At 41.1% G+C, this 17,586-nt stretch overlaps 1 protein-coding gene across 3 annotated transcripts; it reads right to left on the minus strand.

Moving 5' to 3' along the window:
- Window positions 1-4,606: 4,606 nt before the first annotated feature.
- LOC122835971 (zinc finger protein 271-like) lies at window positions 4,607-11,476 on the minus strand. Of its 3 annotated transcripts, XM_044125489.1 has the most exons (7): window positions 10,866-10,915; window positions 10,034-10,314; window positions 9,851-9,920; window positions 9,306-9,586; window positions 9,123-9,192; window positions 5,281-5,601; window positions 4,607-5,196 (listed from the first exon to the last, which is right to left on the minus strand). In XM_044125489.1, the coding sequence occupies exons 1-7, from the start codon at window positions 10,881-10,883 to the stop codon at window positions 4,657-4,659; spliced, it is 1,581 nt and encodes a 526-aa protein (XP_043981424.1). In that variant the 5' UTR covers window positions 10,884-10,915; the 3' UTR covers window positions 4,607-4,656. The 3 variants fall into 3 exon arrangements, with proteins under 3 accessions (XP_043981424.1, XP_043981423.1, XP_043981422.1); XM_044125488.1 differs by lacking the exon at window positions 10,866-10,915 and adding an exon at window positions 11,415-11,476 and having other exon boundaries at window positions 4,607-5,601; XM_044125487.1 differs by having other exon boundaries at window positions 4,607-5,601; window positions 10,866-10,898.
- Window positions 11,477-17,586: the final 6,110 nt, after the last annotated feature.

The following is a 17,586-nucleotide window of genomic DNA, read 5'->3' on the forward strand; positions in this document are numbered from 1 at the left end:
AATGTTCTGCTTCAGCTGCAAGGAGTTCTACAAAACAAGCGATTTGTCTTTCGCCATTCTTCTGCTGCGTTTACCGCTAGCCTCGTGCGAATGTCCCACGCTCTGTGTTTAGCGCCACTTATAGGCCTGGAGGAGTAAAAAATAAAAATAGTAATAATAAAAAAATAAATAAAAATAGTGTTTTGGGCCGTTCTTGGAGTGGATGCAAACCTTTTCGGGACACGGGTGTTTTTGAAACCGACGACCCGTTTTAGAAAAACAAAACGTTTCTGTGTGGACGGGGCCTAAATGGGTTGGTTTAGATTTTCTTTGACGTGTATTTCTTAGCAGAAAGGTTTTGCATCACTGTGAAACTGGTGGAATCGTTTCTTTTAAAAAAAACCGACAGAGAGGTGGAAGTGAAAACAATAGTCAGGCGTACGGTGAATCGGTTCGCCTCATTACCTGATTTGGTGTTTACAGCTTTATTTTATAGCAACAAAAAAAATCAGAAAGCTCAAACAAAAGGCATCAAACTAATTTGCCTTATTTTTTTTTTGGAAAAACATATTGCTCTATTCTGTTGTCCCTTGTTTCAGTCTCTCACTGTATTCTCTGCTCAAGCTTCTTCTAAAAAGCAAAGGCAACCGGGTTTCATGCAACTGCCAGAAAGTGCCTTGCAACTTTCAAATCCAGCTTCACTTCCTGCTGCGACTCAAACACAAATAAAACCGAAAACAACGGGCAGCAAAAAAAAAAAAAAAAAAAAAGGGATCCAAGCCCTGGACGCATAACCACACAGCGAAGAAAAAAAAAAAGTTCACGTTGGATTCCTAAAATATTGTTCTCCTACCAAACTTCCCAACAATGCGCTGCTGCTCTTGGCTCATTTTTCATTGGTTTATCTCCACGGGAATCACGTGCTCCGCCTGTGACCCTCATCACGGGATTTAGATCTTCCCATCCCGGCTGTTGCTCATACAGTTTGGCAAATGGAGCAGGCAGAGGAGACGACTTAATGACGGGAGGATGTGTGACCTTACAGGGCGACAATATCACCGCTGGGTGAAGGCATTAGAGTTTTTCTTTTTTTCTTTCCATTTGCCTGCTGTGTCAGCACATATTTCATTACCACTTTAACAAATGTCTTCCTCATTGTGCCTAAGATAGAGGTACAATCCACATGCTGATGGGTCAGTGTCGTCTATACAGATATTAATACTTATTATTTAAGTATGATGCATCATCAAACGTCTGACTTTTGGGCTTTTTGTGGGTTTTCCTTTTGAATTATTTGGTAAAACCTTTGACAGAACTCAGGTAAAGTTGACTAGCTTGATGCCTTCAACAAATCGCAACGGAGACTGTGGAGCTGCAGCATCTATAAAACGCCTAGATCAATATTGGCCATTTTATATAGTTCAAACCGTCTTTCACGTCCTCCTTTTTGGCTGCTGGTGGGTTTTTTCCTCCTCACTGTTTTTGTCTGTTTTCCTGCCTGATCCCTTTCTTTGTCTTCCTTTCTAGAGTTTTTCAGATTTTTCCGGTTTAAGGTCACTCCAAGGAAACGGTTTAAATCTATTTCTGCTCTGCAAGTTCAGTCTGTTGTCCTCAACCTTACACTATTCATTCTACTAATAACAGAAAAAGAGTTTGTGCTGTGTTTTTTAATCAACATTTGTTATTTTGATATCATTTTCCTCTTCCGTCCTATCGTTTTTAGTCATATACCAAACTCGACTGTAAACTCATCAACCAAAGACAACAACTGGATGGTGGCGTGAATATTATTATTTAAGTCGGTGACAATTAGACAATTACTAAAATAATTATTCAATTGATAGACTAACTGAATATTCTGTGGATGGAAAGTTATGGAAGTTGCTCATCAACACGTTCAAACATGCTTGGAGGCATTTTAATTTGTTCTCGAATTTGAAAGTAGGTCAGCAAAACTTCCCAAACTGGACAGACACACCAGCTGGTCTTGCAGCCGTGACGCAATTTGTCCAAAACTAGAGTGTGAATGAAAGAGAGCGCTGTCGCCCAGATTAGGGAGCGTTATCCGAGGCATTCCTGGGGTTCATCCACATACAGAGCAGAGCGTTTTTAGAAGCAGCTCTTTACAGCAAAGTAGAAGGAAAGACATGTGGTACATGAGTATATTTAATTTAAGGTTAAATTAAATATAATTAAATTAATATTTAATTTAAGGTTAAATTAAACATACTCATGTGCTGCTGAATATTTCATGTCGAGGAAAACAGGGCAGACTTTTTTAGACTTGAACTGACGTACGTGGCTGGACTGTCACATTTGATGATGATTCAAATTTGATCAAATGTAAAAAGAGTTAGGAGTTCCCTCTGCTGGGCAGAAAGTTTAAAGCCACTACTATTTCCACTTGACCCCACTATTGGGATTTTCTCATAAGTATGTGATTTCTTCTAATGCCTTCAACTGAAATAGTGAATCCAATATGGAAAGTGTGGAAGCATATTTGAATTAGAAAATATATCTGGAGTCTCCTTTGAAACTGCACATGAAGGTTTCCTCCAGGAAAAGGAAATACATCTGAGTGATATCGAATGCTCTATTCGATAATATCAAGACATTGTGTGTTTATTTAAGCCCCTTTGAAAATCACTTGATTTAATAAAAAATGGACTTGTCTCATTAATAATTTATCCACATTGAAAGCTACTGGAAATAACTGATAAATTATTTTTCAATGAAATGTTAACACAAAGAAGGAAATGAGTTAAAATGTTCAGAAATTGGGAGTTTTTTGGTCACATTACCTGGAAGCTAATAGAAAAAGATCCATAATTTTCCATCAAAATATATTGTAAAGTCAAAGACGAATAAAAATCTTATTAAATCAAGCGTGTAACAAATTCAGGGGGGAGCCAGTCTGCGATTCTCACACTGAGAGCATCTGGGAATACCAGGTGCAGTAAGCTTTTTGTCCATAGGATGGTGCTATTATTCCTTTTTTTTTTTTTTTTTTTTTTTTACAGTGGCCAACATGTGTAAACACTCAGCAAACGTCAAAATGCCCTGCAAACATATGAATGGTGCGAACTCCAAAACGCACAAACACAAAAAAGAAGTGAAACTGAAAAATGCTGCAAACAAAATAAGACTGCAGTCACAGAACCTAGAAGCAAAAAAACCACCAATCAACCAAACAAATGCAAACAAGAATGCTGGAACCACAGGAAATAGGAACAAGGGAGGGGAACACGGCAAACAGTAGAAACAGTAAAAGTGTAAAACGTTGAAGGAAGAAGGAAGTGCTCAGCCCCACTAGGGGGAGAGGACCACAAATCTTATAGGACCAGTCTCTGAGAAAAGATCATAGTCAGTCTACAATCAAGACGGGATGTTATGATTTAATGGGATGTCCAGAAGAAAATGTGCTATGTCATTTTCAAACAATCAGTCTTTTTGCAATATTTGTGAAAAGCAGCATATTTACATAGGCACGATTACCTACTCCAGACTCCTCCTAGTGGTTTGGAGGACTTATGTTTTGTAGAAAAAGTTTGCAGCATTTAATGTCAGCTGTTTTTACGTTTGTTTATTGTTTTGCCGTTTGCAGCATTTCCCCAGTTTTGCTTCTGCTTCTTTTCTTTTTTTTTTCTTTTTCTCTTTTACAGTTGCAGCATTTTTTGGTTCCAAATTTTGATGCAACTGCAACACTTTTTTGATCCAATCCAGGTGTTTGCATTTTCACTTAGACCAGGAAGATAAAGCACATCCCCTCAGTCTTTAAAATATTGTTAGTTTATAAATCACTGAATTGATTGTATGACATGACTGTATTTCTGTGTTTTCATTGTGTAAAATGCGTTGAACTGCCCTGTTGCTAAAATGTGTTGTACAAATAAACTTGATTGATTGATCTGAGCAGTTGATCTTAGGAAGCCACCACCTCCCAGACTGTTTCACTCCCTGTTTTCTGTTTTCTAGGGACTAAAATTGAAATGTTAAGTGTTTGAAATCTTAGGTGCATGGGCATTTTATAAACTGTGACCACACATTTTTCTGGTAGCATCACACAATTTTGTCTTCCTATAAATTTTGCCATGTAAATTCAGATTAAGAAGAATTTCACAACACTACCTCTTAATGATCACACAGAGCACTATCACTTTCCTTGTATATAAAAATACATATTTCACTAAGATCACAGCTTCTTGTCAGCCTAATTTATTGGAGTGTGAACTCTGTAATTTTCCATGTTTTTAATAGTTTTATGCAAACAACTCTTCAGGACAGAGCACAGTTCCAGTGTCCCTAAAATTCTCAATGAATCTTTTCACCTTCATGTATTGCCACTGTCTTCCCCACTTGCCATCTTTTGAATCTTGAAGGGAAGATAGCTATCCCACCCGCACACGCACACACACACACACACACACACACGCACACACACACATTAATTCGGATTTGTGCTCCAACTTGGTAAGATTTTCTACTTAGTGCTTTAATGTATCTAGAAATTTAGCAGAGGTTTTGTGAACAGCTTGTTAGCTTCTACGCTATTGACTGAGATGCTTACAGGATGACTTTGTATAATAGCTGTGTGTTTTTTGCTGCAAAAAATGAGACAACATAGCTATTGATTTTGAATGCTTGTTAATATTATTGTGACAAATATTCTCGTGTGGGTTAGGTATTCTTTCCCACATGGACACAGTGATGAAGCTTCAGTTTTGCAGAATTTCTGAATCTTTTCTCACATTGGCCACAAAGATAAGGCTTTTCACCAGTGTGGATTCGCTGATGAACCTTCAATGTTTTAGCACATCTGAATCTCTTCTCACAATGGGTACAGAGATAAGGCTTTTCTCCTGTATGGATACGCTGATGAACCTTCAGTTTGGAAGAATATCTGTATCTCTTCTCACAATGGGCACAGAGATAAGGCTTTTCTCCTGTATGGATACGCTGATGAACCTTCAGTTTGGAAGAATATCTGTATCTCTTCTCACAATGGGTACAGAGATAAGGCTTTTCTCCTGTGTGGATACGCTGATGAACCTTCAGTTTAGAAGAATATCTGTATCTCTTCTCACAATGGGTACAGAGATAAGGCTTTTCTCCTGTGTGGATACGCTGATGAACCTTCAGTTTGGAAGAATATCTGTATCTCTTCTCACAATGGGTACAGAGATAAGGCTTTTCTCCTGTGTGGATACGCTGATGAACCTTCAGTTTGGAAGAATATCTGTATCTCTTCTCACAATGGGTACAGAGATAAGGCTTTTCTCCTGTGTGGATACGCTGATGAACCTTTAATCTTTTAGCACATCTGTATCTCTTCTCACACTGGGAACAAAGATAAGGCTTTTCTCCTGTGTGGATACGCCGATGAATCTTCAGTCTTTTAGCACGTCTGAATCTCTTCTCACAATGGGTACAAAGATAAGGCTTTTCTCCAGGGTGAATACGTTGATGAGCTCTCAGTGTCGAGATCTTCCTGAAATGTTTCAGACATGTGTCACAGCTGTATTGTTTTTGTCGCCTCTGTGTTTGCTGATCCTGCTGCCCATCACTGGTACCATCAGAGGTTTTATCATCATGTTCGCCTCCTGGGTTCATACTTGTTTGGTCCTAAGCAAGTAAATCAGAAGGATGGAGAAATGGACAGTAACTGTAGAGTACAAAGACGTTGTACAAAGATTAAAGAAAATTAAGGTCTCTTCATTAGACAAGTCTGTATGTTGTTGTAAGATATAATAAATTAAGTTTAGACCATTTATTTAATTCTTGTCTGTCCCTTTACGTGTTTTTTTATGTTAAAGTCTTACCTTGGAAAATTTATAATTGAAACCACTGTACAATTGTATCTCACAGACAGAGCTGGGCACTTTATACCTAACCTCATTTACTCTTCCCACAGGTAGTGGGATCATTTCGATCAATTACCTACATCTTCATTCTTTATAATCAATCTGATGGTTTCTCATTAAAACTTATAAGCCTGATACTTCTGAACTGAAAAAGCTTTTTGAACGAGAAATGAAACATCTTCAAGAAAACAGCCCAGCTGTCTGTAATTATATCTCTCATACCTAAGAGGAATTCAGAGAGTCTAGTTAACATAGATGTAATGGTCCTGAACTGAAGTCAGTATCCAAGGAGAAACTCAGGGATAAACAGAGAGAACATGCAAACTCATTGAAGAAATACCTCAGGACAGGAAAACTGAGCTGTACTCAGTTTCCTTCCTTCCTTCCTTCCTTCCATCCATCCATCCATTTTCTTCTGCTTATCCAGGGTTGGGTCACTTCTGCAGCTTCAGAAGGGAGGCCCAGACTTCCCTCTCCCCAGCCACTTGTTCCAGCTCCTCCGGGGGAATCCCAAGGCATTCCCAGGCCACCCAAGAGACATAGTCCCTGCAGCGTGTCCTAAGTCTTCCCCAGGGCCTCCTCCTGGTGGGCTGTGCCCGGAACACCTCACCAGGGAGGCGTCCGGGAGGCATCCTGACCAGATGCCCGAGCCACCTCAACTGGCCCCTCTCGACATGAAGGAGCAGCGGCTCTACTCTGAGATGACTGAGCTTCTCATCCTATCGCTAAGGGAGAGCCCAGACACCGACGGAGAAAACCCATTTCGGTATCCGCAATCTCTTTCTTTCCATCATGACCTAAAGCACATGACCATAGATGAGAGTGGGAACGTAGATCGACCTGTAAATTGAGAGCTACACTTTTTGACTCTGCTCTCACTTCACCATAACGGACTGGTACAGCGCCCGTTTGACGGCAGATGCTGCAGCAGTCTGTTTGTCGATTTTCCGCTCCCTTTTTCCCCCATTCGTGAACAAGATCCTGAGCTACTTGAACTCCTCCACTTGGAGCAAGAGATCCCTTCCAACCCGGAGACGGCACTCTACCCTTTTCCGGCTCAAGACCATGGCCTCGGATTTGGAGACACTGATCCTCATCCCGGCTGCTTCACACTTGGCTACGAACCGCTCCATCGAGAGCTGCAGATCACGACCTGATGAGGCCAATAGGACCACATCATCCACAAAAAGCAGAGATGCGATTGTAAGGCCACCAAAATGGATCCCCTCAACACCTTGGCTGCGCCTAGAAATTCTGTCCATGAAAGTAATGAACAGAATAGGTGACAAAAGGAAGCCCTGGTGGAGTCCAACCAGAAACGAGCCTGACTTATTGCCCACAATGCGGACCAGACTCTGACACTGGTCATACAGGGACCTGACAGCCCGTATCAAGGAGCCCAGTACCCCATAGTCCCGGAGAGCCCCCCACCGGACTCCCCAAGGGACATGGTCAAACTCCTTCTCCAAGTCCACAAAACACATGTAGACCGGTTGGGCAAACTCCCATGTACCCTCCAGGATCCTGCCGAGGGTATAGAGCTGGCCCAGTGTTCCACGGCCAGGACGAAAACCACACTTCTCTTCCTAAATCCGAGGTTTGACTATCCAATGGATCTTCCTCTCCAGGACCACTGAAGAGACCTTGCCAGGGAGGCTTAATGGTGTGACCCTCCTGTGATTGGAGCACACCCTCCGGTCCCCCTTTTTGAACAGGGGGACCACCACCCCAGTCTGCCAATCCAGGGGAACTGCCCCCAATATCCATGCGATATTGCAGAGTGGCGTCAGCCAACACAACCCTACAACATCCAGAGCCTTAAGGAACTCCGGGCAAATCTCATCCACCCCATTGAAGAGCCCAACCCAGAGTCCCCAGGCTCAGCTTCCTCAATAGAAGGCATGTTGGTGGGATTGAGGAGGTCTTCGAAGTATCCTGCCCACCGGCCCACAATGTCCCAAGTCAAGGTCAGCAGCACACCTTCCCCACTATAAACAGTGTTGGTGCTGTGCTGCTTCCCCCTCCTGAGATGCCGGATGGTGAACCAGAATCGCCTTGAAGCTGTACGGAAGTCTTTCTCCATGGCCTCTTCAAACTCCTCCCGCATCCAAGTTTTTGCCTCAGCAACCACCCGAGCCGCATGCCGCTTCGCCCGCTGGTACCCATCAGCTGTTTCCAGAGTCCCACAGGCCAAAAAGACCCGATAGGACTCCTTATTCAGCCTGACGGTTTCCCTCACCGAAGGTATCCACCAACAGGCTCGAGGTTTGCCACCGCGACAGGCACTGACAACCTTATGGCCACAGCTCTGATAGGCCGCCTCGACAATGAAGGCACGAAACATGGTCCACTCAGACTCCATGTCCCCCACTTCCCCCGGAACGTGTTCGAAGTTCTGCCGGCGATGAGAGTTAAAGTCTCACAGGGGATTCCGCCAGATGTTCCCAGCAGACCCTCACAATACGTTTGGGCCTGCCAGGTCTGACCGGCTTCCTCCCCCTCTAGCGGAGCCAACTCACCACCAGGTAGTGGTCAGTGGACAGCTCCACACCTCTCTTCACCCGAGTATCTAAGACATACGGTCGCAGATTAAACAATGACAAAGTCGATCATCAAACTGCGGCCTAAGGTGTCCTTGTGCCAAGTGCACATATGGACACCCTTATACTTGAACATGGTGTTCGTTATGGACAATCCGTGAAGAGCACAGACATCCAACAACAAAACACCACTCGAGTTCAGAACAGGGAGGCCGTTCCTCCCAACCACGCCCCTCCAGGCCTCACTGTCATTGCCCACGTTAGCGTTGAAGTCGCCCAGCAGAACAAGGGAGTCCCCAGGAGTGGCACTTTCCAGTACCCCCTCTAGGGACTCCAAAAAGGGTGGGTAATCTGAACTGTGGTTTGGCCTGTAAGCACAAACGACAGTCAGGACCCATCCCCCTACATGTAGGCGGAGGGAGGCTGCCCTCTTGTTCACCAGGGCAAACCCCAACATATAGGCGCTGAGATAGGGAGCAACAAGTATGCCCACTCCTGCCCGACGACTCTCACCGCGGGCAACTCCAAAGTGGAAGTATGTCCAGCCCCTCTCAAGGAGACTGGTTCCAGAACCAGAGCCATGCGTCGAGGTGAGACCAACTATTTCTAGCTGGAACCCCTCAACCTCACACACTAGCTCTGGCTCCTTCCCCACCAGAGAGGTGAGGAAGCTTCGACCTCCCAAGAGCCAGTTTCTGCAACCGAGGATCGGCTCAGTTTCCCACATTTTTTAATAACTAACCTCTTCCAGTGGAGTCGTTGCTTCGTCAACACCAGTATTCTCTTCCAGCTGTGGTTTCTCCACTTTAGATCTGCATCAAACAAACATACACTATTTCTAACATATAAAGTAGATGTGACTTTATGTTATTTGCACAGCAGTGACAACAGTTTCAGAGGTAGTTGTAGACAGATATTTACGTACATTGATAGGGCAAGCTTTTCTCCAGTGTGGATATACCCATGACGCTTCGGTCCAGCAGAAGTTTTGAATCTCTTCACATACTGGTCATTCCTATAACGCTTTTTTCCAGCATGAATACGTTGATGAGCTCTCAGAGTTGACATTTTACTGAAATGTTTCAGACACATGTCACAGCTGTATTGTTTCTGTCGCCTCTGTATTTGCTGATTCTGCTGCCCATCACTGGTACCATCAGAGGTTTTATCATCATGTTCGCCTCCTGGGTTCATACTGGTTTGGTTCTAAGGAAGTAAATCAGAAGGATTTAATTTTTGTACAAAGACTTTGTACAAAGATTAAAGAAAATTAAGGTCTCTTCATTAGACAAGTCTGTATGTTGTTGTAAGCTATAATAAATGATGTTTAGACCATTTATTTAATTCTTGTCTGTCCCTTTACATGTTTTTTATGTTAAAGCATGAGTCAAGTCTTCCCTTGGAAAATTTATAATTGAAACCACTGTACAATTGTGTCTCACAGAGAGAGCTGGGCACTCTATACCTAACCTCTTCCAATGGCGTCGTTGCTTCGTCAACACCAGTATTCTCTTCCAGCTGTGGTTTCTCCACTTTAGATCTGCATCAAACAAACATACACTATTTCTAACATATAAAGTAGATGTGACTTTATGTTATTTGCACAGCAGTGACAACAGTTTCAGAGGTAGTTGTAGACAGATATTTACATACATTGATAGGGCAAGCTTTTCTCCAGTGTGGATATACACATGACGCTTCGGTCCTGCAGAAGTTTTGAATCTCTTCACATACTGGTCATTCCTATAACGCTTTTTTCCAGCATGAATACGTTGATGAGCTCTCAGAGTTGACATCATCATGAAATGTTTCAGACACATGTCACAGCTGTATTGTTTCTGTCGCCTCTGTGTTTGCTGATTCTGCTGCCCATCACTGGGACCATCAGAGGTTTTATCATCATGTTCGCCTCCTGGGTTCATACTGGTTTGGTCCTAAGGAAGTAAATCAGAAAGACGGAGAAATAGACAGTATTTCTTCATCCTTCATCCTCATTGGATAGCAGCCATCAGTCACAAGGACTGTCAGCTCTCATTGTAGTTGCAGATTTACAGCAAAACACTTTTCACAAAGTAAGAAGACAAACATTAATATACTTTATAAGTATAATTAGAAAGATGCAATCAAATTTTTATCTATGGTGAAGGTACGAGTCTAAGCATGGAGAGAATGCTCCACCATCAGACAGCCTAACGTATAAAAAACAAAATAGTTAGCATCTTGACTTTTGATCAGCAATTTGATCAGCACATCAGGAGGAAGGAGGTATGGGTCAGTTTATAGCCATTTCAAACTTTTGTAAATACCACAATCTACAAGCCCCAATCAAATGTGTTATGTTCACAGACAAGTAGACGCCAAAACTGTTAAGCAACTTGGGAAAACTATTCTCCACGACGCCTCCAGTGATTAACTGACCTGGTTGCAAAGGATGAATACAAGACTACAAACACAAAAAGACAGCAATCATATTTTAATGACTAACCTCTTCCAGTGACGCCATTGCGTTGCCAACACCAGTCAACACAAACGCACACCATTTATAATGTGGAGTAGATGTGATTTGAAGTTATTTGCATAGCAGTGACAACCATTTCGGATGCAGTTGAAACCAAATATTGACATTCACTTTATGAGAAACATTTCTCTGTCTGGCTTTTTTAATTTTTTTATTTTTAACCTTTAACTTCCTCCTTTAAGCCAGTTAGAAGTACCAAAAATTTCCATATTCCTTGAAGGCTAAAGTATGAGCAACAGATTTTTTCCATGACTTTCGTAAAATTGCAAGTTTGCATAAACTAAAATAACAACACGTTAAAGCAGAATCTTTGTGAATCTTTACAATTTTAAAACAGTAATCAAGATCAAGAGAATCATGAAAGAGGGATTTTTCTCTTGTGCACAAGAGCAAATTAAAACTTTAAATAATTATATATACCTATAGATCATTATTTTAGGAAGCTGACACTATTGAAAAGTGAGTTGTTAAACAGTAATATGAATTATTACAACTATATGTGGTAAATAAACTTACTGGTTTGTTGAGCAACCTCTGCAGACATAAACGTTATCCTTTTCAAAATATTTACATTTGACAGATGCTGTTATGATTTCCATGGCAACCACGTTCAAATGTTAACAATTTCATAAGCATTCAGCTCCCTATTAGATTTATTTTTTTTTTAAAAAGAAAAAAAACACAATTCTGCCATGATATTAGACCTAGAGCTGCATTTACATCTTTATTCTTCTGTGCAACAGAGAGACTCCAAAGTTAAACCTCAAACGATTTTTAACAGTCTTGTAAAGAACCAATTGTGTTTTTTTTTTTGCTAATTTAAAACGGTGAGAAGAGGTTCAGACAGGTTCTGACCACTCACTGAACCATAACAGAAACAAACCCGGACTCAGGACGTATCAGACGTATCTGAGCGTGAACTGACCGATAGCAGCTCAGTTATTCTCACTGACTTGACTGAAAGTGACTTTTACAGCACAGAATGTAAAACAAGTTACATGTTACATCTGATAAAACTCATCACTGTAAGAACTAAATCATCAAAGCAACCAATCCCCATGGAAACCATATTGAAAGTTTTCTTCTTTTTTTTTTTTTTTTTAAATTGAGAGTTGAATGTTTATGGAACTGTAGACTTTTTTAAAACATTGTTGCCATGGAAATCATAAGAGGATTTGTCAAATGTAAATGTTTTGACAAAAGCAATGGCTTAATTTGTTCATCACGTATACTTGTAATAATTCAAATTGACGTATAATAACTCACTTTTTAATGTATGACTTAGATCACTTACCAGTATTTAGAAAGTTGATGATGTGTATAACATTATGTAGCATTTAAATTTGCTATTGTGCAATTATTCTTAAATTTAATTGTGTTGAATTCTGATTCTGATTAAAAACAATTGTGTAAAATTTAAATGTGCAATTGTGCACAAGAAGAAAAAAAAAAAACCTCTTGTTTCATGATTCTCGTGCTTTATCTTGATTACTGTTAAAATACAATCTGTTTTAATGCATTGTTGTCTTTGAAATTTTAAGAAGGTAAAGGAAAAATCTCCAAGAAATGTTCCCGCTCATTCTTTGGCATCTGGGAAATGTAAATAATTTTGGTTCTCCCGTTCCTAAAGCAGGACGTTATGACCGTTTTAAAGTCAGACAGGGAGAAATAAGTTTGTCTCTTATGCAGTGATAGTAAAAATCTGGTCTCAACTGCATCTAAAACTGTTGTCACTGCTATGCAAATAACTTCAAATCACATCTACTTTACATGTTATAAATGCTGTGTGTGTTTGTCACACAGAACTGAATTGGAGAAACCTCCGTTTGGAGAAGAGACTTGTGTTAGCAACGCAATAACATCACCGGAAGAGGTTAGTTATTCAAATGTTTGGGAAACAAAGTGCTACTTCTTTTGTTCTTGTAGTCTTGTATTCGGGCTGGACTAAAAAAACAATAATGTTGGACACAGTTGGACTTTGAAATGGATGCATTGGAGCCAGCGGAGCACCTGCAGACCTCGGATGATGCAGTCACAGGAGTGGGAGTTTTATATGAGCTGCAACTTGTTGACGACTTTGGACGAAGAGCCCTAAAAATGCTGTTGCAGTAGTCAAGACTGGAGGTGATGAATGAATGGATGGGAATTTCAGCAACCGAGAAGGGGAGCGATGGGCAGAGTCTAAAAATATGTTTTTTAAATGAAAGAAGTGAGTTCCTGTGTTATGGTTGTATTGATGTTCAATGGCGATGTTGCTGTCGAAGATGACTCCAAGGTTGTGAATGAAAGTGGAGGTATTGTCAATGGTTAGACTGAAGTTGATGGTTTTGCTTAGGGATTTTGGGTTGATGATGAGGATGTTTGATTTGTCACAGTTGAGTTGATGGACGTTTGAGTGTATGTGTAGTTTTATATCAAATGAGGCAGCTGGTCAAGGTTGAGTGAGTTGCAACTGTGATGGATTTGGTGGAGTTGGACGTTGTCTGCATCACAGAGGACTTGGAGATTGTGGCAAATACAGATGAAGTAACTGAGGGAGAGAATGTACAGGATGAAGAAGAGTAGGCCAAACTCTGAACCCTGGGGAACGCCTTGTGATACAAGAGCAGTGGAGGTTTAGTTATTGATGATGATGAATTGTTTGCCTGTTTGTCAGATAGGACTGTAGCCAGGAAAGGGCAGTGGGCGACGTTGCGATGTTGAGTATTCGAGCAGAGAGAGAAGAACGGCGTGGTTGATGACGATGAAGGCTGTGGTGAGGTCTAAGACCAGGAGGAGATCACTGGTGTCTTCTAGGAGGTGTTTTTGTGCTGCGAACAGAAGCCAGACTGAAATGGTTCATACAAATCATTGGAAGTGAGCTGGGTTTTGAGTTGAGCGTGTGTGACCAAGAACCCTCTCTAGAGTGTATACCACCTCTTACTTGGTGACTGCTGGAGATGGGCACCAGACTCATGGCCCTGCATAAATACGTGGGTAGTCTTGTTTTTCTCTACACTGATGGTGAAATGATAGACAAAGAAATAAACCTGACTACAGAACCACTTACTTGGTGACTGCTGGAGATGGGCACCAGACTCATGGCCCTGCATAAATACGTGGGTAGTCTTGTTTTTCTCTACACTGATGGTGAAATGATAGACAAAGAAATAAACTTGACTACAGACACTAAGGAAGAATAGAAGTAGATGTGGACACATCAAATATCAAACATCAAATAATGAAGCTAGAATGACCATGCAGGGCCGAACTAAAGTGAACTAGAACATGACTGAACAGAAAAACCCACAAAAGAGTAAATCCCAACCCAAAACCCATAGTCTTGACAGAAGCAGAATATGAGCTCAGGTACAGTAAACCCAACTCCCTCTGGGAAGGCAGCTTCCAACCATACAAGTGTAAATTTTCAAATCTAAGAGTCCACTTGTGTTTTAACAAACTCATAAAAGTACTTGCATTAATTAAATATCAGTGGGATAATTGGACTAAGCTTGTCAATTCATTATAGCTCACAATAACATTCATATTGGTCTACCAAAGAGTAAGGCAAATATGTGCTTTTGTCCTTGATTAAACCAAACTGGGAGATGTGTCTTTCATGTTTGTCCTGTTTCTCCAGGACTCTTCGAAACCAATTCAACTACAAACTTTCAAAAGTCTTTGTACATTATAATTATGTCTGTTTCTCTGTCTCTACTTCAACACACCTGAGTCAAATAATGAGGTCATTAGCAGGACTCTGGAGAACCTGACTGCACTTGGGAGGTGATTCAGCTGTTGGATTCAGGTGTGTTGGACCAGGGAGACGTCTAAGAGTTGCAGGACACCGGCCCACCAGGACCAGGAGTGCCCAGCCCTGGCATAAAGCATGTCAAAGTAAATCTTTTCTCTGACGCAGCTAAAATGAGCTATTCACAATACAACCCATTTAAACTTATCATCTTTGGCGCCCTCTGCCGGACGCGACCTGGAAATAACAGATCAAACCAAAAAACCTTCATCTGAACTTTTAAATTCAACTAACTAGAACCTGTTAGCAATATACAGTAGCTAACGGGTTAATAATTACAATAAAATTAACCACACAAAAAAGACCTCCGATATAGAAACATAAAATTTATTTATAGTTTAATATTTTTTCATTATTATAGTTTCCGTTGTTTAATCAACCTAATCTGCGTCGCGTGTGCTCCAAACAAGGACTCACTTTCCGGTCTCGCTTCCAGCCGAATTGAAAGTGAGCGAAGAGCATCGAAACTTCCCGTTTCACACAAAGTCAGCTGCGTTTTGTTGTTCCGCATCTACGACCTGTTGTGACAGGTAAGCAGACCGGCGGAACCGAGTCAGAATCGGTGACTAATGGACTTCTGCATGACGAAGGCGGGGAGGAAGAAACGACACACACTTGAGTTGTTTCTCTTCAACTAAAATGAAAGTGGAGCTCGGATTTGTTTCCAAATGAGCTGCTATAAACGAAGCTCCTCGCTCCGGCCGGCTTCACTACTCCAACTACTCAGCTGACGAAGAACCAGACACACCTGTAAGGTGAGATTTATTTACTCATGTTGTAGTTACTGCAGGTCCATCTGGTAAAGTTCACTGATTTAAATGTTTTGTCAACTTCTTTTTAATGTAGCTGTTTCTTTAAATGACGGTTTAATTGATTTTATTCTAGATGGCTGACAAAATCATCGTTTTCATTGACCTGGAGGCCACTGGATTAGGTAAGAGTTTAAAATACCTATACTCACCTGTGTCATTGGGTCCCCACCCTATATGTTCCACATATTGATTGTTTTTTATTATTATTTTCATACATAGATTAGACAAAAATGTCTGAATACACTATTCAAGTTTAGTTCCAGTTTTTAATTTATTATTATAAAAAAATAAAAATAAAATTCTTTTAATTTCCATTCTGGTATTACAGATCATTTCTCTGGTTTCAAGATGTGACTTTTTAAAATCCTTTCCTTGCTCATTCCTTTGACATTCACTTATGTGAGAGATTGTGTTCCATTGATTTCTCCTGAATGTCTAGCTCGCATACCACTAAAAAGCACTTTTCCTTGAAGGCAAAGCAGAAATGTTTGCTCCTGGCTCCGGTGGGAAGAGGCCGAGGCCTCCTTGATGCGTTCCAGTGAGGCTGTGTTAAAAATGCCAATCGCTTTACGAGTCCGGCGCGAGCCGTGCCAGTCAGGTGGAATCTCTGATAAGGTGAAGATCAGGGAACATCCAGGTTTCTGTTTCCCCTCCCACTCGGACCTCGGTCTCCACTGGAGAGAGGAACGGAGAAATGAAGTTTGGTTTATTAGTCGGACCAGGGTGGAGCGGCAGCATGTCTCTACAATAGAGTAACCTCAACATCATCAAAGATGCAATTTAACCTCTCTGTTTGGCACGTAAAGGTATGGAGTAATGAGAAAATAATCCACATTAGACAAAGACTAATCACTTCTTCTTGGAGGCTCGTGAACCTGGGAGTCAGATTTCTCAAACCAAAACCTCCTTTAGACATATTCTGTTCAACACAGGATAGAGAGACTTTGTCCTCATACAGTGACTCACCTTTATGCCACTTTGTGGTGACTCACTCTGCACATGCAGGCCAGGAAGTGAACAACGTATGCTAATCATAAACAAAGTGACCAGCTTTACATACAGAGTCTAAAGGGCGTCCTAAAATGGCTGCTTATCTAGAATATTCCACCACAAACAGACTAGTCGTAAATCAAGCTAATTCGGTTGGAGTCACCAGATTTACTGTTCGTGTTTATTTTATTTTTGATATAATGTCAAACTGAGGGAGAAGTTTAGCCCTTAAGCAGCACCAAGGCTGAAACCAGAAGCAGATTTTTGCCTTTGCGTGCGTTGGCAGAGGAAAATGTCGCTGTGTGTCAAAACCATCCCGACATTTTGGCAGGACGTGAAACTTTTGGATGTCACCTTTCCAGAATATTCCCAGCTGATTAAGGAACCCTGAGGAAACCACAACAACCTCTCTCAGCAGACAAATCTGTCATCGAGTGCACGTGTGTCAAAGTCAAGACCCGTGGGCCAAGTCTGGCCCGCCGCAGCTTTTTATGTGGCCCTCTAGATTCTAGACTAAACACTGTGTGCTTAAATATTATCTTATCAATCAAATCAATCCAGACTTTATCCATTTACTGCCAAATTATATCAATCAATCCCTCCAGTTTCTTGAACATTATCACAGAAATTTACGCAAAATCAACAAATCCCCCAATTTTTTACACTAATAATTGGGTGATTATGGCAGATATTTGTCAAAATTGTCCAAAACTTTCTTGCTTGTACTAAATGGCTGCTTCAGCCTTAATTTATGTCAGACTGTAGTCCATAATCTATAAATCGACTAATAAAGTCGCTTTAAAGTCATAAAAAAGCGCAAATATTTCCGAATTAGTACATCAAACACTTTGATTTTTATTGCAAAAAAATCCTAAGAAGAATCACAAAATCCTGGAGGAACTGAAAAGATGTTCATTGTTATTTAATTTTAGGAACTAATTGATATTTTCACAGTTTGTGAAAAGGTTTTATCCATACATCCCGGCACCACCGGGCCCTTAACAGCATTTATGATCCTGATTTGGCCCAAAAGAGAAATGTAACACTATCGCTCACCCTGATTCTGTCACTACCCTGAGTACCGCAGGGCAACAAA

Source organism: Gambusia affinis, linkage group LG08 (genome assembly GCF_019740435.1).
Source record: "Gambusia affinis linkage group LG08, SWU_Gaff_1.0, whole genome shotgun sequence".
Taxonomy (NCBI): Eukaryota; Metazoa; Chordata; class Actinopteri; order Cyprinodontiformes; family Poeciliidae; genus Gambusia; species Gambusia affinis.

Excerpts from the sequence above, each read along its gene's own strand:
- LOC122835971 (XM_044125487.1), bottom strand. Across the intron at positions 9,921-10,033 it reads GAAAAGCTTGCCCTATCAAT|ATCTAAAGTGGAGAAACCAC; the intron begins GTATGTAAATAT and ends TGTTTGATGCAG. Across the intron at positions 5,602-9,122 it reads CAACGACTCCACTGGAAGAG|GACCAAACAAGTATGAACCC; the intron begins GTTAGTTATTAA and ends TTACTTGCTTAG.